General features: G+C 36.0%; 1 protein-coding gene across 2 annotated transcripts in view; it reads left to right on the forward strand.

Moving 5' to 3' along the window:
- Window positions 1-21998, forward strand: part of LOC145984283 (E3 ubiquitin-protein ligase Rnf220-like) — a 225536-nt gene that overhangs the window by 119290 nt on the left and 84248 nt on the right. Inside the window, exon 4 of one of the 2 annotated variants that reach the window (XM_083117921.1) lies at window positions 19119-19151. The exons of the other annotated variant lie outside the window; for it this stretch is intronic. Within the exon in view, the coding sequence (XP_082974047.1) occupies window positions 19119-19151 (33 nt within the window). The remainder of the gene's footprint in view (window positions 1-19118; window positions 19152-21998) is intronic. 2 annotated transcript variants of the gene reach the window in all.

Raw genomic sequence — 21998 nt, forward strand, 5'->3', positions numbered from 1 at the left:
AAAAAACTTTAGTATTATTAATAGATATATCAGATTTTGAAGTATATGTATTTTTGTAAATTTAAATCGATGAAGAGAGACTACCAAGGAACACCCATCTCCACGCCAGGACTCGAACCTGGGATCGGGTTAGGTGGTAGATCAGGATTTGCTGAACCTCGCCCAAGAATAAAGACCATTGAAATTGAAATCTTTGGTGGCTAGATAGAAAGTCGGCCCACTTAACGCGCTTGGTCACCGATTGTTAAGATTTGTTATTAGATTCTTATTAGAATCTTCAAATAATATTTGTTTATAAATACCTCTATTAATTGGGGTTACCCTGTGCATGTATGCATTCATAATGCAAATTTTCACGGATGCAATAAGAATATATACCGGGCGAATCACCTAAAACTTGCACCCCAGATATTTCATAAACAACAATAAATATTGAAAAACTGCTTTTGCAGATGTATAGGTATGAGAGGGGCTCATGAAATTAGTGGACACAATACGTTCAACTACGTAAGGAAATACTGCTTTTAACACAAATTTAGTTTTTTTTAATGGAAACCCCATTTTATTTTCAGCTCATTTGAAAGTACGGAAAAAATCATTAAGAATGGCGTTTGTTACATTGCAATACGTCAAGTGGTTCTCAAGTAATTGTAACGTGAAGTTGAGCGCAGAAGGTGCATCCCCACTATGCCTGTCGGCAGAGCCGAGCGCAAATGCCGTCGTGCATACAGCCTCATGGACGTCCGCAGGATTTTTTCCAGGGAGGGGCAAGGAACGTATTTTTTCCAAGGGGGGCAAACAAGGCACATTTCCACCAATAACAGTGTTGTTCCCGCAAAAACATTGCTTAAATTTGAATTTTTCATACTCATGCAATAATTAACACATATTATTGTGGCTGAAATGAAATTATATTATGTATATTTGGTTGAATTTCATTTTCCGGGGGGGTGGGGCATGGTCCCCTCTTGCCCTCCCTTCCGAACGCCCATGTACAGCCTACACACTTGTGCTGCATTTATCCTACACTCGCCATATATAAGTATCATCTCGGCCTTTTCAGAGTTTGAAAATACTATTTTCTCAGCAACAGTTCTGACGTACATACAAACGTCTGGTTAATCAGTGTACTTTGTTAGGTCTTTTTTTTTATTTCATAAATTTGTTAAAGTAATTAGAACGAAAGAATGAAAAATGTATAAGGTACAAAGTATAAAAGTTGAAAACTTAAAGATTTCTCATGACCAAACGCTAAGAGTTGATTGTTCCGATGTACTAAAAATTATGACGTAAATGAATGAACACAATAAAAAATTAAAAAGATGTTAATGTACTAACCTTTATGGATGTAACTCATGGCGGAATGTTTAAAATTTATACTTTTTAATTAACATTTATTTGTTAACTCAGAAAAATTTATCAGAACCTTTTAGATAATTTGTCAAAGCTTACTCATACATTTTGCTGTAACCCGCAGTTGTTGGAACGTAACAACTTTTCCTAGGCACAACGCGTAGTATGCAGAAGACTAACATGTTTGTTACGATACCCGAATGACGTCAAAAGGGGGATATGTATGTTACCGACATAGGAATTAACTTGTGAGAATGTTCGTTTCAAGCGTCAACTTCACGTTACAATTACTTGAGAACTACTTGACGTATTACAATGTAAAAAAAGCCATTCTTAATGATTTTTTTCCGTACTTTCAAAGAAGCTGAAAATAAAATGGTGTTTCCATTAAAAAAAACTAAGTTTGTGTTGAAAGCCGTATTTCCTTACGTAGTTGAACGTATTGTGTCCATTAATTTCATGAGCCCCTCTCATAACTATATATCTGCAAAAGCAGATTTTCAATATTTATTGTTGTTTATGAAATATTTGGGGTGCAAGTTTTAGGTGATTCACCCGGTATAATGGAAACATTTCGCATAAACTAATTTCAATTAGGCATGCATACAGTGAACAAATTCAATAAGAGTTGTTTAAATTCACTATTTTATATATATATATATATATATATATATATATATATATATATTTAAATTATATGTTCATTAGCAATTACTTGATCTCAAAAGTGAGTGTACGTTTATACCTTGGTGCATGTAAGTAGATTTACAGATGAAAATGTTAATATGCAAATTATTATTGTTTAAATCCTATAATCGTAACTAGACATTTTCGAGATTTAAATATTCACAACAGAAGAAAGTTGTAGGATCTCTCTTTGGGAGATGTTTCAGGTGGGAAGAAATCTCAGAAGAAAGGGGAAAAGATAAATGTAAAAACTACATAGAGATTACAATAAGTAGCAATTTCTCGTGTGGAAAATATTAAAGTATTCCTGGAACAAGAATATAATGAGAACAGGAAAGATTTAGAGCGAGTTGCTCCTTTGTTGATCATGATTTATATATTTTTTTAGTTAATTAATGGAGAAAAATAGTTTTCCACATTTACTTTTTGTTGATTTTGGAAAGCGTATGCGATGATATTACCATTGAATAACTTATGGGAGGTGTATTATGAATTGCATTGGTTATATTTCTGATGCACGTGAAACATTTTTTAAACAACTTTAAAAGATGGAAAATTCAAATCAGGTGCTGGGATTGTTTAGTCTTTTTCGTTTTGCAACAGATTGTTGTGTGTATATAAATGCATATGAAATCAAATCCCCATTGCTTTGGGTCAGGGAGCATCCAGCGTCTACCGTAATGCGAGAATTATGAAATCTGTTGATGACGGTGTAAATGGTTCGTCAGTTTCGAATATGTGACCGTGTGAACTGCATACGTATCAATATAAATCAATCTCTCGGATAAATGACACTGAGGTTAGCGGGACGGGGGAAAACGATTTCGGTGATTCGAGGATCCTCCAAAACGCTGCACTTAGGCGGAGTTAATGGGCTGGCGATGCTTTACATCTCTTCAGCAATATCCTGAGATTGAATGAGAGGGACTGAACTGCTTGGCAACTGTAGCGGTCCGTCCCCATTACAGGGTTTGGGGAAAGGGGGATGGGGGTTATTCGTGCCAGAGGTTTTGAGTTATGCGCTCGAGCATCCAAGCGTGGCTAATTTGGGGGTAAGCACTGAGCAGCGCTAGAGGGTGAACTTGACCGTAAAGGAGTCGCTTTGGAAAACGAGACGGAACGATTGGCTAATTACGTTAATTAATGATGGCATTCGGTGTGCTGCCTGTCCACGCTTCCCTCTTTTTTTTCCGGTTTGAGATAGTGTGTTTGTTGTCAAAGCAAAATCCACGCTCTTCATCCTGTCGGGTGCGTATTGGTTTAGTATTCCAGCAGACATCATGATGTTGACTTGAAAACGGTTTGTATACTATATCGCAAAGTCGTGAATGCCCCTTAAAAAACATTTTGGAGGAATGAAATGTGAAATCTGAATGAAAACTGAAAAAGGGCAAAAGTACATGTCCATATGTGATTTTCACATTATTCATTACAATATGGACTTTACGTTTTCAAATTAATATTTTAAATTTAATAAATTTTATAAAAAATATGAAGTACTGTAATGCGAAAGTGGTATGGAATAGAGTATATGATACATAAAAATCCAGATACGTGTGATGGAGTTTCTTACATAATTGAATGAGTGCCGGTATGCTACTGTAAAATTATAATAGATATTACTAATGCTAATGTGTTGAATTGGATGCTTCCACAGGCAAGTACAGTGCGTTCGTTTTGGCTCTGGGCCGAGATAGCGCGTGACATGGGGCAGATACCGGCATTTTCATCCCGTAACGTCTCACTTATTACGCACATATCTTTAGCATGTAGACAAGAGTTGTTCAAAATTGTTCACGCGCTATCTCTGCCCAGAGCCAAAACGAACGCACTGTATTAATAATATTTGAAATTCTGGTTACAGTTCAATTGAAATATTATTAATATTGATGCGGTATTCTTTAGAATACAGATCATAGAACAGAGTTGTCAATAAATATCAGTGTATTTCTTATTTTTCCACTTTTATTGCGAAAGTATTTGAAAACATAATTATGGAACAAAATTAGTAGACCTTGCATTTTTATGTAATTATGCTATGAACACAGTAGAGATCTACTTCGATGCTTTGCAAGAGTACTTGTTTCGATTTCTACCTACGGCATGCCTGTAATGAGTGTACCCTTTTATTGATGTCAAGTAAAACGTTGAATGTTATTTCCAACTCCGACTGTCATCATACTTCATGGCTGCTGGGAAATGTTAATTAAACTCTTTGTCAGAAGAGTTTTTTTTTTTCATGGGTGTAGGGTTATTTGTGGCTTTGTATAGTTAGAAGAACAAGAACAAGCATGCAAGCTAGCTCGCCAAGTCCCTGCCCGTCATAGGTGTTCATTTGCGAGTGTGAATTCATCAGTTTCATCTAATTATCATTCATCCTCAATGTTGGGATTAGTCAACATTGTTAGCGAAGTGAACCAAAGTAATGAAGAAAATTCCAAATAAATTATTGTTGCTTTCCAAAAAATGTCATCGTAAATAGGTATAAAAAGTTGTTTGCAAAGAAGTCAGCCATATCTTAAAGGAAGATCATTTCATGTTCTGGTACAAATCAAATCGAAATAGGTATTTTTGAAAAAGGAATCTAGCCAAGCATTGTAAACGATTTCTGCATGCAAACGTATTTCCTTGGAAATTTATCTTGCTCGAGACCTGGCGTTATCATTACCCCTTAGCCAAAACGTGGTAAAATATTAAAATATGTTGAATAAAATATTAAATATACAAGTCGAAATTCCGTAATAGTGTGCGTCTTTCTGTTAAAGTGGCAAACTAAAGAGACATTTGAAGATTATGTATAGTTTTTGTTAATTATCACCATTCTACTTTTTTCCAATAACTTTCGGAATCTATACGAAAAGTAATCGAAGATTACATTGGAAATGAGAAATTTCTAACTTGGTAACGTACCTACTACGTGTAATGTCATTTGTGCTGGAATCTGTATTGCAGTCACTGCTTCCTGCTGGTTCCAAGAAGAATTTTCTCCTTGTTCTGGTCTCGAAGTTCCTTCCTAACTGTATTATGCGAACACTTCTGCGCATGTGAGTTTTTATTCCTAACTGTATTATGCGAACACTTCTGCGCATGTGAGTTTTTATTCCTTGCTGAAACTTAGTAGATTTGTCTTGTGCCCTTTCCCCTGGTTCTTTTCCACTTTTGCAAGGCCCAAATAATACAGGAACAGAGAAGAACACGTCCCACGATACCATAAACCCGCATTAAAGAGCTCTAGTGAGAAATTAGCCGACTGTGTGACTTCAGTCAACACCATCTCATCCAATTTGTTAAGTCGACGATTTTCCACACAGTAAAATCTTGGCCCTGGGTAAGACAATCATACACTGATGAGACGCTCTGAAAGCATATTTGCGACCTTCCAAATTCGCTGCAGGGAGCCATTCGCTCCAACTCGATAGTAAAGCTGGGAATATGAATCTTCGAGCTATTTCGATTTTTACTTTCGAGGACCTAAAACACATTGCAAGAGGGGGAGGGAGATGAGTTTCGCGCCTTCGGGATGTTGAGACAGATTTCAAAATGAAAATTTCCCCTTGGCTCTATATAAGCTCATTTTCTTACTCGAGTTCCTCCAGCACGTTACTGTAAAAAACGAAAGAAAAAAAATATGTATCGTAAAACGAGCTATGTGTGAGGGATGCATATGCGTACACACAAAGAAATGTTTGGAATAACAAGAAATAAGTGCTGATCACCAAACATTTGTGTAAATATGCTACAAATAAATGATTGTTCACCACTTTTAAAATCATTCTCATCATCAAATCGACCCATTTGTTTGGAATTACAAAATAATTTAGTCATAATTTTACCAACTTTAATAAAGCGTTATTACTTTATGGCTTGCAAAGCGCCCGTGTACATTTCAAATGCAAAATGCTTACCTCATACAAAACATTTGTGCAGTATTTATTATATTTCAGTGTACCTGGTTTTGAATGTCTATTTCATGAAGATATATAATTGAAATTTAGACATTTTTGTTTAGTATATGAAATTTCCATATTAGATTTGTGTCTGCTTGCCTTGGGATATACAGAAAATTATTTTATTAATAGAAAACACAGCGGATGTTAATGCTATATATATTTCATTAATATACGAGCGCATCAAATTGTCGATTTACAGAATATAAATTGTTGACATCGTGGAAATAGATTTCAACTTTCTTTATGGCTAGATGACTAGCTTCATTGTTATGTGCCTGAATTCGGACTAAATTTTGCATTGTTTTATTTGTGGAATGTAACACAATATGAATCGTTGAGAAAACAATGATGTATGAAAAGTACATTCGCGTATGTACAGGAAAAATGACTTTCAATATCTGAACAGTTTCCTATAAACAGCAAAATGAGTTTCTACGCGTTTATTTATTATTGAAATAATTGTAGATGTATTTTTCGGCTATTTCTCGATAGCTAAGCAGTTAAGACTGTATATCATGGAAAGGCCTTTTCCGAATTCGCCTTCCTTCTGCCGATAGAGCGCGCGCACAGCGTTTACACCACCAGATGTTTTGTCCAGGCCTGCTTCGCGAGGCCCTCAAGAACACGCCTCCTCCGGTACACGGGCAGTTAGTGATTGACAGGTCGTAAAACCCTTGTCATTTCTTTTCTCAGACATGTCCTAGGTTTTGCTGTTCGGGTCGATTGCCATCTTCATTGCCAAAAGCTGATCCTACCATTTCTTGTCAAAATTCCAGACGATAATATAGAGTCGTGCAGCACAAATATGTGGCTTGTAACATACGTAATTGTGGAAGCTTCTCTTCAAGGAATAAGGAGTCCCAGTAGTCTTACTATTTGACCTCCGGGGCGAGGTAGTTAGCACAGCGCGCTACGACAGCAGGGGTCCCGGGTTCGAATCCCGAGTAAGACATGGATGTTTATGTTCTGAATGTGAATGTTAAAAAATATGGAACTGAGTAAATACTGATAGATGAGAATAGCAGAGAAAATATGACATCGGACTGCCACGTCGTAAACCCAGGTTCGATTCTCAGTGTGAATGATTTCAAGCAGAAAATTTTCCAACATTATCCTTGCATAAAACCGAGTCTGTGAATGTATTTGATCTATTTTTATAAAACTTTCACTGATACGCAATATATGCACTAATTTAATCAAACTTGCATATTTTAATTAATAGGATTAGGTCTAAAGCAAAATATGGCCATTTAATACCATGTGGTCCAAAAAGATAATAATTGAGAAAATGGTCAACTTTTTCTATTTATATAGCCTATATTTTTGTTGTTGTAACCCCTATGCAAGAGTAGTATTTTCCTTTACATGACTTCGTTTAAAAATTGCGGCCCTGTTTGACTTATGATTTGCAGCATTTTTAGCCTTTGTAGGCAGTTGCGGTAATTATGATAACTCATCTAAGAAAAATTATAACTTGGGTAAAAAACATTGTTTTCAGTACATTTCAAGCTACATTGTATGTTTCGTGTATTTTTTCAACATATTGATTTTGACCAAAATTCAAAGTTTAGGATATTTTTGTTAGGGAAGTTATGTAATATCAGATTATTTCGGCTGAATTACTGTTATAGCTCTTTGATCGTTTCTTGATTCTCTTTTTCAAAATTTTGAGCCCAGACGTCTCCGATCGGGGAGCTAAAAAAAGTGATATTTACAGCGTAAAGATTACTCTATGACAGGTACCTGTGAAACAAAAAATTCCAGATTGATATTTCATGGATAACAAACCTACAACAGAGGAGGGATTGGTCAAAAACAGGCATTTTACATTATTATTTACAAAGAAATGTTTGCTTTTTAATAATCATGTAATTAGAGTTATTGTGTTTATTAATTACATACTGCGAATGGCGTAATTTGTCCGTTAGTACTGTTACGAATTAAATTTTCCTTTTTCTTTATCCCATTAGTTATGAAGAACTTCATCCCGGCTCGACAAATGTCACAAGGTCTTCAAACTAGAAAATAGACTGCTTTATGCCAAATTTAAGTCAGATTACGTGTCAGTAAGCAGTTTTTTTACCTGTCTAGACCCCTACTTCAACTGCGACATTTGTCCGAACGGGAAGTTTACCGATTCTGGCCTATGTTAACTTATTCTTTATAGAATTACAACAAAATTGGTTGCTTTGTTATTTTATTGTAATTTTGAAAAATCCAATTATGTATAAAAAGATGTTTTGTTACTATAATTAACTACTTGTATTTGAAAGAAATTGGTAAAGCCACCCACCTGCATTATGCAATGTGTTTTGATGGTGTATTGGTGGGTGGGTGGTGGTGGCTCTTTGCATATTCACAGTCTCGCTTATTTATAGACGCGATGCAAATCGTCTCTATGCTCCCACGTAGTTATATAGTAGAGTCCCTTGTACTTAGATGCACCCCATGCAGTGGGAGAGCCCACTTTCCTCACCCTCTCCTCCGGGAATCGAACGGCAGTCAAGCTCTCCTATCGATGGTCTTTATCCTCCCAAAAATAATTTCCGAAATAAATTATGACCGATTTTGAATCAGGTGCAACACAAACAACATTGGAGATATTGAATCGGTAGAGAAAACCCGATTTGTAGGTTGTAAACTTATATTGGCTCCCGAGCGTTCGTGTATATAAATACAACCCCCACCCACCACCCCCAAATTTTTATAATTCTCGGCATTGAATTAATAATGGTGGTTAGGATATTGAATCTTTAACCCGAAATTCATTATAAAATTTTAAAATGAATTCTTAATGATTTATTGATTTGGTGTTTTAAGTCCACTTTATGCACAGTAAGGCTAATCGGGACTGGGCCAGGCATGGAACCCGGGATCCCTTGATTACAAGGCGACGACGCTACCACTGCGCCATCGAGGATGCTCAATTTTTAATGGGGATGTAATTCAAATTATTAATATTACAAAAGCCTCCCCGCTATTTATTCCATCCTGTTTAATGATTACGAAAGATTGTTGTTTCAATTTAGCATGTAGAAGGATTCGAACAGGTGTACCAGCCAGATTAAATCGGCGTTATCTTCCAACGTTTTGAGCACATACATAGCAACATCATCTCATCCCTGAAGATGAGAGCAATGTATACGATGGAAGCTAACGTCGATTGACGTCGCCAGGAAAGCTACAACTCCTATGTAGAAGGGTGGAAATACAAACGAGTTGGATGAGATAATTGAGGAAATTAATGAATGATAAGTCTGATGAGATGGAGGCCAATATATATATATATATATATATATATATACATAAGAAGATAAAGTGCCTACTGGCAAGAGCCAAATATAATAAGATATTAGATGGAAAATACAAAAATTGATTTAGTAATAATTAGAGGTTATTGTAAGCGTAAAACATTGATGAATGAAAAATATGTTTTGATATGTTTAATAAGTTATGATTAGGGTGCGGATTTATAGGCAATTTTTTCTATCTATCTATCCATCTATCAATCAATCAATCATATGTTTTGTCACTGCTTTTTACCTACTAACTATTCATACTGTGCTTCAAAAGCTGCTTACTTTTAGGGATATTTGATATCGAAGCAACACGCGACAAGCGACACGTGTCTCTTGGTAACTGGCTCTCAGTAATAAACGCAATCAACCATTCAGCTTGTGTTGTCTGTTGCTTGTGTGTCCCTAGGACTGAGTTATTTTTCATACCATCCATCTTATCGCCCTTGTCTGTTGTTCGCGCATGCACAGTGAATATTTTGCTTTAGACGGCGTGAAATATCCATGTCGCTTGATTGAACGCAGGTTTGTGTGACATGTTATCCTACAGCTGTGTGAAACGTGACAGGAACTGTTAATTTAAAGGAATGCCTTTCTCATTGTACATTGCATGAAATGAAACTGTGTATTTTCAGAATGTTGAAATTACTAAAGGACAGGGGTTCGAGGCTGAGAGCTTGAGTATAAATTCCTCGTAAGTAGGGGTAGTTAAAGTGTTTGTTTAATCGGGTTGGCCTGGATCTCAGGATACCAAGAATATAATGTTGAGGATTGCCTGCACTGCCCTAAGTCCTAGCTTGGCTACCTTAGTAATATTAGACGAACATTGATTGGATTGTTCTCTAGACGAACCAGTATCTTTTTATCTTCGTATATTAAAAACAATAACTACTATATTCAAGGTCTGGTGTTCAAATTTCCTGCCGATCGGAAGTATTCTGGTGGGAAATAAATATTTACAGTCTAACTTATAAACAGTGGGTGGATTTTCTTTACACCTACCATGAGATGGGTTGATACCCCGACTACTGGAGAGGGATAGAGGAGTTTCTAGGAACGCAAACCATTTCCGAAAATAAAATGGTCGCTACGCTGCGCCGCTTTTATTGTTGTTAGTTTTATGACAGTTTTGCCATTCGCCAGCTTTACTGATCTTCAAATTTAACAAGTATTATTTATATATTTTATTCAATTTCTGTTATTTAGCGTCATTTTTTAGCCAACTTTGGCTAATCGCGATGATGATGATGAAGGGACGCCACCAAGGTCTAGTATATTATTGTTGTTTTATTTAATGAGTTTTAATTGTTTCATCATTTCACAATTTGTAATATGTAAATATCATAAACCATTGCATAAGAAGAAAGTATCGAAAGACACGCATAAAATGTCGGTTCTTAGTAGTGCGGGGGAAAGGGAGGCACCAAACGACAATCCTGCCCAGCTACTGATCTATGGGGCTGGTTTCAACTCGTGAACCTCGTAGAACGGAATTCGCCTGATAATGTGAAATGACGGCGCACAGGTTCACAGTTGACACTTACGATTCATCTTTATGATTGTAATTTCGATTATGATAATCTGTAAATAATGAAGTAGATAAATAACGTTCAGGTATGTTTAAAGTAGTCGAGACCCAGAGTATGAAATACTAATGAAAAAAATGAAACCTGCAGAAATGAGGTAACGGCGAGGAAGAAGAAAGATCATCCGTGTTAGATGTAGTGAAACAGCAGTATTTGTTGGTGTTTACCATAAATGTGGAAGAACTGCGCAATTAACATAAAATTTCTTGCCCGATCATTTAGCCATACCATAGAGGTGTACCATTAAAATTCCTTTGAATTATTATTACTTTTCAAACAATGTATCTATATTTATTTATTTCGTCTTCTTTTACATGGCGAAGTTAAGGCTGTGGAGCCTTTTCTTCCACTTGACCATGTTTACAAAAAAAATGAATGTGAAATAATTAAAATATTGAAAGAGAAAGAAAGAAAAAAAATATAAAATCAAAAGCTGCTTACTTTTAGGGATATTTGTTATCGAAGCAACACGCGACAAGCGACACGTGTCTCTTGGTAACTGGCTCTCAGTAATAAATGCAATCAACAATTCAGCTTGTGTTGTCTGTTGCTTGTGTGTCCCTAGGACTGAGTTCTTTTCCATACCGTCCATCGTGTCGCCCTGGCCTGTTGTTCGCGCATGCACAGTGAATATTTTGCTTCAGACGGCGTGAAATATCCGTGTCGCTTGAGGATTTCACCAATTGAACGAAGGCTTGTGTGACATGTTATTCTACAGCTGTGTGAAACGTAGCTGTTGACTGGATTGTTCTCTAGACGTATGTGTCCCTTGTCACTTCGGTCTGCAGCTACATTGAGAAACGTTGCTGTTGACTGGCTCGTTCCCAAGCGACACGGAACATTCACAACAAGCAACAAGAGCCTATTCAGTTTAAAGCAAAACATGAACGAACAACAAACAGAGTCGACATGATACACGATATTGAGAGAAAGTCCCAGTCCGAGCGACATGCGACACGAGAAGCTTATTTCAGTCATGAACAAGCTATGAAGATGTAATTGAATTCATTGTCACTCGCCCTCTTAGGGAGAACTCACACCGAAGCGACACGCAACATATGTCGCTTGGGAACGAGCCAATCAGCAGCAACGTTTCACACCGTAGCGACATGTCAGGTCGCACATGCCTACGCTCGATTGGCGAAATTCTCAAGCGACACGTGTCGCCGGTCACTTGTCGTTCCGGTGTGTTTTCTCCCTCCATCACGATTAATGTATTCACATAATATCCAAAGTAAAATATTAATGAAACTAGAATTAAAAAAATTGCAAGATGTAGGTTCCATTATTATAACATAACATTATATATAGTATAATTGAATGTGCAGTGAATTATTTTTAAAATTTAAATATCTACCTTCAGCACAGTTGTCTTACCTCTTTATGAAATATATCGGTGTTCTCTAAATGTGAATGTATTTCCCAAGCGTGTTCTTTGTATAGACACAAATTGTATTTTTAAAATGCGTTGAAGTTAATGTGACTATAATTGAAATTATATTCAGAGATCGAGACGAAAACGAGAGAGCGTTTACATAACCCGGGACAAGAACAAGATTTACAGTTTGAAAGAGGACCAGACTGACTGTCTGACTTCCTCTCGCTGTAATTTCTGTAGGGCCTCCCAAGGCATGTATCTAGAAATACACCGAACCAAGTGTGTCAGGAAAAATAATAATATGATGTTTAAGTTAAAATTATATTATTATCACATAAATAGGTAAAAAGATCGAATAACAGCACGTATTCATTATCTAGCTTACCTGTAGTTAAGATCGGCATAATTTGCATAAAAACAAGTGCCGTGGCAAAGAAATTCATTTCAAATTGATGAAGAATTGAATATTTATTGAATAAAAGAGAATGTTAGATCCGGTTAGCGAAAAGTAAAGTTCCTGATTAATATTTTATGTATATTGTTATAAATAGTAGCGTGCAATCATAAATCTTTGGTAATTGGTACTGTCCTTCTAAGCCCCCTAATTCCAATCTTTCTTCCAATAAGTTCAAAGAGTGGGCCTCCTCGATGGCGCAGTGGTATCGTCGTTGCCTTGTAATCAAGGAATCCCGGGTTGTATACCCGGTGGATGCAAGTAGTTGTTCGAATCTCACTTTAAGCTGTAAGTCCAGTCCCGATTAGCCTTTCTGTGCAAAAAGTGGACTTAGAAACAACAAATCAATCAATAAGTTCATAGGAAATTATAACCATCGATTATGTAATAAATGCTACACAAATATATTTTCATTATTTAATTTTTTCACTTGGTAAGTCTTTCTTGGGGAGGGCTCCGGACCCCTCCCCAAATAAGTCCTTGAGTTTCCATGGAATTAGTAGTAATTATCTGGACTTGTATTCAAGGGGTCTCACGTTCGATCCCCGGTAGAACTACACAGTGGTCTGGATCCCACTTTATCCTGTAGCCCCAGTCCCGATTACCCTATTTGAGCATGTAATTGACTTAAAACAAATTTAATTTTGCTATAATTTATGTAAGATTCAATTGGGACAGTCTCTGTATTAATGTATTTATTATTTTGGAAAATAGAAATAAGACAAATGAAACACAATGAAAAAACAGCCGGGTGAAGGAAATCAACTTTGGATTTTCCGAAATGGTCGGAGCACCGTCAAAAGCTGCCCCCAAGGGAAAAGACAATGCCAAGGGTAGAAGAAGAAGTTTTCGAAGCCACGCCCACAGTAGTAAAACCTGGTCAGAGTCATCTATCGGCAGACGGCTGAACTTGTAGGATTTGAAAATAACCTCGCCAGCCGATGGCCAGCCTCGCCACGGCTCGAATAAAGCCATTCTCAAAGGTGTTTGAAAATGCATATCAATGTTTGCAATGGCGTATTGTCACAATGGGCCTCTCAATTTGAAAAACAAAAAAATCAGTTTACTCAGGAAGGGTGCAAGAAAGCCTTGCAAGGTTTAATTTTTACAGTAACTTAGAATCGGGCTCTATACGCCGATACAAAAACTGAGATATTTGACAGCTAATATCTATTAAAATATGGAAGTGATAAAAAAATTTCGATAATCACTGTTAAGATTCATCCTTTCTGATCAATTCACCACAAAGCTCATTCAAATGCCTCAAATAGTTTTCGAGTAAAAGTTTTCTGAATGAAGGTCTGTTTTTCCGCTGCCCATGATATGGCCTCTTAAAGCAAACATCTTGCAAACAAGGATATAGGGGTCGATTCCTCGTGGGGTGTATTTCAGAGATTTGTCGGTATTAATAGCGCAGTGAAAAAAAAATGTCTAACTAGGCGTACAGTAAAAGCAAACCTTTTTTTCCCCCATTTGGAAAGTCTATGATGTAGGGCTCGAAATGGAATTTTTTCACGAAACTGAACGCATTATTTCGTTAACATGTTGTCTGTCTTTTCTTGCTTGGCAGTGATTACTACAGCAACGAGATTAACGACTAGTGAAATGACGCACTGCCTTGAAATATACACATAAACACAAGTACATTCATTGGATACGAGTCTTCTCGAATATTCTTTCCTTTTTTAATAATGTAAACAGACTCAATTCGTGAATGGTAGTCAGCTCGCCCAACCGGAGAAGAATTTTGAAATAAATGTAAATTTTGAAATATATATCCTCACTACTTGTCTCAATAAGAGCTATTAAAAATCAATTTAGCAAGTGGAAGATATTTCCATATTTTATTTTGCGTTCTTCAGAATGTCAACAATGTGTCTGCTGAGGTTAGTATCAGAAATATAAAAGCATGCAGTAAGAACGATTTGATTAGGTTAATCGGGGAGAATATAAAAGACGAGAATGAAAGAAAAAAGGTCAGAATAAACACAAGATAATTAATAATAATTAACAAATAGAAAAGTAAAAACTAGAACCACAAGACAGAAAAAGATGAAGGCAACATAGACACCGTCATACTCTGCTGAACCCCTCGCGCCAACAACGTATCTCCACGCAGAGGGGAAGCTTATAATGCTATAATATTTGTATACTATTAAAGAGTATTAAGAACTTAGTTCAAACTGAAAAGAAAATGAAATATCTAAAAAAAAAATAACGAACCGGAATGCAAATGAATACAATCAGATGGAATTATAAGCAATTATGGTGTAGTTATTTTAAGCGAAGCTTTCATAGATATGTTTGCATTCTACAGTATAATTACAAATGCATAAATAAGTTTCAGGCTGTTGTAATTGTAATTTTAAAAATTTATCTTGTAGGGAATGATCAAGTATGTAACAATGTAAGGAGAACTGCCATCTGCTGTTTCATGTTCATTGCAAACTGTATTCTACACACGTACGCAAAAATTACAATTATTGTTCGAGGAAATCAAACTTTCACCTTTTCCTTCGTTAACAGTTTTGGTTTTAAAACAGTTCTTCCAATGTACTCATTTATTTCTTGAAATGTATTTTGTCTCATCCAAATCGTTTGCTCATCATTTTTCTGCTCTACCTTTTAGCTAATACTAGTGTGTTTTGTAACAGTATTCTCCGGAAGAAACACTTTGTGTTTTTAAAAAATAACTTGACATTTTACAAGCTTCAATCAGGTTATATTGCCAACTGCGTGAGTGATATATGGGACAAATTTGGAGTGTGGAGTGTTAAGTAGAACTGTACACTGCTGTGTTGACCCAAGATAGAATGTTATCAATACACCAGTGGAGTTAACAGATGGACACAGGTTGTAATTAATTCCGAGTTGACAAGTTAGCATGGTAGCGTGGGCTTTGTGCAAGCTCTAAGGTGACAGCAGCCGGAAGGCTCTTCGTTCAGCAAACATACACTTGTTTCAATGTTTACCGTTTTCAGATTTTCCTATTATCAAATGAAACAACATATAAGGGTTGAAGATACGAGCGAAAAATACATTTGCTTTTTTGATAGATCCCAGTATTTGACAGGCAATAGTACCGTGCATACTAGATCGGATTGCATGCATTGATATTGATCTATTTTAGTGTCAAACTTTGGTCGTGTCATGTTGAATCTGAATGTGTTCTGTAAGATGCATGATCAGTTGATTGATGTACCAATGTGAGAACAAGTCAATTTTCTGTTGGATCCAGTACCGGGTAGAAATATGGTCTTGGTTAGCAACATGTAAACATTTCTTTTATTATTATTTACAAGTGAGATGGAAAATGATGTGTGCACAGGGTTTTTATTTGCGTTTGAAGGGTTTAAAGATAATTCTTTGCCTGAATGCTTTCATTCCTGTATGTGATAATCAGAGCGAAGTTGATTGTTTGGGATTTTGTTGTCAACTTTATGCATAGATAGACTAATTGCCACTAGAACTACATTTTAAAGTGGAATTCGAATCACTTTGTGGCCTCCCCGATGGCGCAGTTGTAGTGTCGTCGCCTTGTAATCAAGGGGTCCCGGGTTCGATACCCGGTGGAGGCACATTGTGGTTTGGATCCCAATTTAAACTGTAGGTCCAGTCCCGATTAGCCCTATTGTGCATAAAGTGAACTTAAAACACCAAATCAATCAATCGATTCACTTTGTACCTCCACCGGCCCGGAAACCGCTTGATTACAAGACGATGACGTTACCACTGTACCCTCGGGAAGGCCCTCAGAGTGAAATTGACATTTTGTATTTGTGGCAAGTGGAAAATTTGTAATTTACTCGCTGCGTGTAAATACTTAAAATTGCTTTCGCATTTTACACAATGTCGACCTCCGTGTCGGAGTGCTTAGCTCATCAAGCCACGAAACAACTGGTCCTAGGTTCGAATTCTGGTCTTTGCGGTTTACATAGAGGGTGAAAAAGCAACGTTAAATAACTAAAATACAAAATGCTTGTGCTTCTGCATGAAATTAAGAGAGGAGCGTTAATGGTTATATTGAAAGAAATTACAGGAAAAATCATTTGATGTCATTACAGGAAAAATCATTTGATGTCAGTGAGGCAATACATTAAAAACTCAGAATCTTTCAGGAGTGATCACTTATAAGTAGAGCGCGGATTTACCCTAAATGCTTATTTGGTTCCTATGATAGCGTAGGCTATTAGTGCAGAAGTTCATTTCAGGGCAGCAGTTAATTTATGTAAATTCTATTGTGCCTAAATTGCCTATTTCAGAGGTTAGTGTCTATTTCAATTTCCAGTACCTGTAAGTGCCTAAAATGCTTTATACTATGGAAGTCTTAAATTTCGTTTGTGAGATTTTCGGCCTTTATTATTCACAATATTACAAGTTAATGCTTTGTGGTTAGTGCTTATTATTGTACACATTGTCCAAATTTTGAAGGTCTTCTTGCCTGCCTATTTGGGCAGTTTATAGTGCATAGAAACCTGACTACTTAAAGAATGCTTCTTTATCTGAACTTCCCTGGAATTTTTTCATCATAATTTATCATGATTTTTGTGGCTTTCTCTTTATTACAACAAAAGAATTTTCATTTAATTGCTACACTGAAAGGCATGAATGTTTCTTATGGAGCTGAGCCTATACCGATATATTTGTGTCGGCCGATACCAGTGGTATCGCTTTCGGAAGGTATCGGTTGGAATTTATTTCCCGATACCTTTCCATACTTTTCCGGCGTTTTAGTCTTTTGAAGTGTCAGCAAAAATGCCGTGCGACATTTTCGCCGACTTTAATTATGCTGAAAATTATGCAAAATTTGAATTTGTTGTTTTGAACCAGCATTATGGGAAAAACTGATTTTGTGTTTACATATCAGTTATTTTAATATTGCGATGTAAATCCTTAATATATTAGACCAAGTTGATGCATATAATGGGAGTAGAATACTTGCTCAATGTAGCTATTAATATTCTGAACAACTTTTTATTGTTACAATTTTGTTTACATTTACATCGGTATCGGTAAGACTATCGGCATAGGTATCTGTTCAAAGTGTTATCGGTTTAGGCCTAGTTTCTTAAAAGAAAATTACATTTTGAAGTAGTGTGTGTGTGTGAATATAATATTTTTTTATCGTTATTGCTACTTCCATTTCTCACATTAAATTATGTTGCCTCGTAATCAAGGGGTGTATTTTTCAGTTTTTCCAAACCATTTCAACTAATTGTAGAGTGTGAGGATATAATATATATTTCCCTCGCCATATCACTATTTTCTACTATTCTTGATTTCGTGCTGTACACTTGTAAATGCCGCAATGTGCCAAATATCATTGGTGGTGAAACTAGGTGTGTACATTCCTAGACATAATTACATGCGAAACTAGGTTATTATATCCCATCCCTAACTTCCTTCAACTGGGACACTCGTCTAAAGTTACTAAGCTTCATTAACACAGAAAACTTCCGGCTGGCGTACTCCAGATCTTGCAAGCTCCTTGCGATGAGTTGACTGATTACGGAATGTGTCTGAAATTTAAAGTATTCCGCTTGAGTTGGTGGAATGAGTAGTAATTTCATCTCAGCAATAAATTGTTCCACCTTTGTTGTAGAACTTCACGTTTGGTTGAGGATGTCAGAAATGACTGATTGTCTTTAGCAACATCAGGTTTCCTAAACGTTTTCCTTGAGGTGTTCAGCTGTTTTCGCCTCCCATGACATTTGACTAGAAGCGAGAGAAAAAAAATCGCATTTGAGGCTTGATTGAGGAGAAGAAAATGATAGCAAATTTATATTAAAGAATGTTACCAAACAAAAATCAGCTTTAAGCGTTATAAATCTGTTTGACGAAATCGCATTTGGCAACTGATCTGTACCTAAATTTTTAATTGTAATGCTTGAACTGTGCACCATAATTCCCTTGCAAGCGACAAATGTGATATTAATGCCGTTTTTCACTTCTGCTCTCCTGTTAGCAAATCCTATTTGGCAACAGTGTAAGCGATTCTATTTACATTTCTCGTTAACAGTGGTGGTAGAGAGAGGATTGTCCACGTGTGCGCTCTGAACATGATGTATGGTGCAATCTCTCTCTCATATTCTCCAGAATTTTTAGGCTGAGCTGACCTTATTGCAGTGAATCAGACCACTTTGTAATACCATTTGAATCACACAATGGAATTCTTTTAACGGTGTAGCTATATTTTTCCAGTTTAGTAGCACTATGCAATTAATCTTCTAATATTTCGACTTCTGAATCTTGAAAATGAAAATTCCATCCCATTCTCACATTTGCTTATATGCTGAAGTATTGAAATTCAATCACTTGTTACAATAGTTGTCTTTTCCTTTTTATCAGTGTAGTTTGTATTACATCCTGAATTTGTCATCTCGTAATGTTAAGCACTTTCTGATTTAATTTCAGTCATCTACCATCTTATTGGCTGGGGAAACCTGGGTGAGTAGGGTGTGCACCCCTTTTCTACTTAACGTGGTGATTTGTGTTCGTTCTTTCTCCCTTCTCAGTTTTCAAAACACAGTTTTCTATGCTTAAAGTCATGCGTGCTGTGATTGTTAGTAATTAGTCCCTATCTAATAAATGTTGCTTAGGATTTAAATATACAGTATATACTTTTATTATTTTTGTCATGGTTACATTGCAGTTTGTTTGAAATCGGCCACTTTATCTCAGAGGCATTGGAATTGAGCATTTTCTTTATGTATAGATGTTCCCGTTGAATAGCGTTATAGAATTTGAATTTATCGATTGAAAGGGAGTGTGCAAGGCTGCATGGTAAATGGGAAGTTAGTGGTTCAATTCTTTGTAAAAGCGCTTCAAATGTATCATAACCCCAGTTAGCAATCCATGGATCGACATGATTTTCCACCATCATCGAACTTGGTCCTTTCGTTACTAAATTTATAAGCGTTTACAATGATAAAGGTACAGCTTGGTGTAAAGCGAGGTTAAGAATAATACACCACTCAAATTTGCTCGCTTTAGAAAGAAAAACAAGGTGAATTTTCTAGCTATACGTAGCCAGCCAGCATTAAGAAAATCTGTGCATCATGTCGTTTTTTTTTTCTTATATATACAAAAGCAATAATGCAAAGGCATATGTTGACAATACTCAATATAAAGACTCACAGAAATTAACAATTTTCCAACTTCTACGATTGGATTGTAATTGTTCCGCATTGATTGCGAATCATCAATATTTATTTTAATAAATTACTGTTCCTGCCGTCGCATGTAATTTCTGTGTTTGGTTTTCTCTTCGGGATCTAATGCATTTGCACATTGACTCACTTCCCTTTTTTTTTTGGTTTAGTTCAAGATTGGTTTGACTATCGCCTAGTGTCATGCGTTACCAGCGTATTAATTATTTTCACATATCTCTGTTTAACATTTAATATATGAATATAACTAACGTATGTCGCTCCAAGGTTTTAGAATTTTGAATAAAGATACTTCCTTGTATTTCATATTTCTAATTCGCGAATATATTTTTCTACTAGTTACTTTAAATCCCTTTCTAGCTTTGTAAGTTTTCTGCGATGAAGAAAATGGATTGTTGATAAAGTAGGTGAGAGATTTAAAAAGTGTCTTACAGGGATTTTTTCCGTGTTTTCAGAATTTCGTTATTTGACGGTATATCTGACTGATAAGGTACGCACTAGAATTTGCATTCAATAATTAATATCCACATTCTAAAAGAAATTTGGTCTCCAGTAATTGAATATGAAAGTTATTTTATGTTATCAAAATTTCCTTAGTTTTATACATATCCTAATATTTTTTACACAAGTTTGAATTATCTCTATGCAGATATTTTCACGTGTTCGAGACTATTTATTAATGTGTTGGGTCTTTCTCTCTCTAATTATTATTCTCAATATGATATGATTATTTTTATGCAAAGTGCCTGAGAGATTGAAATGTGCTGAGAGGAAGGACAGACATGTGAATTACTATAACTAATTACTGTTGTAATATGGTGTAATTAGTACGATTATAAAAGTGAAGAACAGTAATTCACCTGTAAGAATCTTGGTAAAATATATTGCATAAAGTCTGAAGTGGATTGGACAATAAATTTATATAATTCTTCAGTTTTATTGCTTGCATTATAAAATTATGATATTTAGGATTGTGTGTATGTGTGTGTTACTCAAGTTACAACGTCATTTATATTATTAATAATCTATCGTGAAAGCAGAAAATTCTCGTTGTTTGCATAAATCGTGAGCTTTTATGTCGCAATTCCCAGCATTGTATAAAATTACATCGACGCTTATAGTGCCATTTTCTGGCAATATACAAATTATTCCTGTCGCTACATTTTGTAAAACAGTAAAAGTAGATGCAGTAACTTAGTTAAGTGATCTGCATCGGTTTGGTAAACAAAAGCATTTGAGAATAAATATGTGCCAAAATGCCCCTTTCAGCGAACGTGTCATTGAGTTTCATAATACGGCAATTTCTTAGCTTGAAATTTATGGGTATTTCCCCTCTCTTGAGGAAGCCTGTTGCTTTGCGAAGTTTGCATACCTTGTGTTTGGGAAGGCGAACGATCTTCATAGAGATATGCGATTTAATGAAGGGTAGTTTCACTCTGTCCTAGTACGCACTACTTTGTTAAAGTAGGAAGATGTGATTTCTTCTGAGGAAACTTGACGAGAACTTAGGAATGTTATAAATATACATATTTCCCCCCAATTTTTAAACTTGATACTTTTTTCAATATTCGATATTCAAGCGCTTTTTGACAGAATTGAAATAAATGTCCACCCTATGCTAAATCGTACCACATGCCTTTAAGCCTGTGCTTGTGAGTGTCCCTTCATCAATTTTATTGCATCATCACTCATCCTCATCTTCACGAATAGTAAAAAGTGGCAGAAAAGCAAAGTAAGATAAACCAAATCAAGCAATGAATTTTGCCTGTGCATAAAATTTGCTAAAGATACTTACGCTCTTGGCAGTATCCTTTCAAGTTGCACAATGGGATAAGGTGTAGCTGATGATCAATAATCTGTTCAGTGGTTAAACACTGGGATATTGGTTTTCTGTTTGCCGTTAATCCAGGTTCATCGTCGCGGTTAGTTTAGTGTTCTTGTGTAATTGAGATTTACTAATTCGTTTAGTCGCTTCCGCCTTAGTCTTATGCAACCCAAATGTCTTCATGTTAATCTTCCAGAGTCAGGTAGTGAAGAAACATGGACTCTCCCTGACACCAGTTCCCCCATGTTTGTGACGTCTGTTTTTCGTACAGAATTTGGGATAACAAGTTCATCCTTTTTT

The sequence above is a fragment of the Lepisma saccharinum genome, chromosome 2 (genome assembly GCF_977018435.1).
Source record: "Lepisma saccharinum chromosome 2, izLepSacc3.1, whole genome shotgun sequence".
NCBI lineage: Eukaryota > Metazoa > Arthropoda > Insecta > Zygentoma > Lepismatidae > Lepisma > Lepisma saccharinum.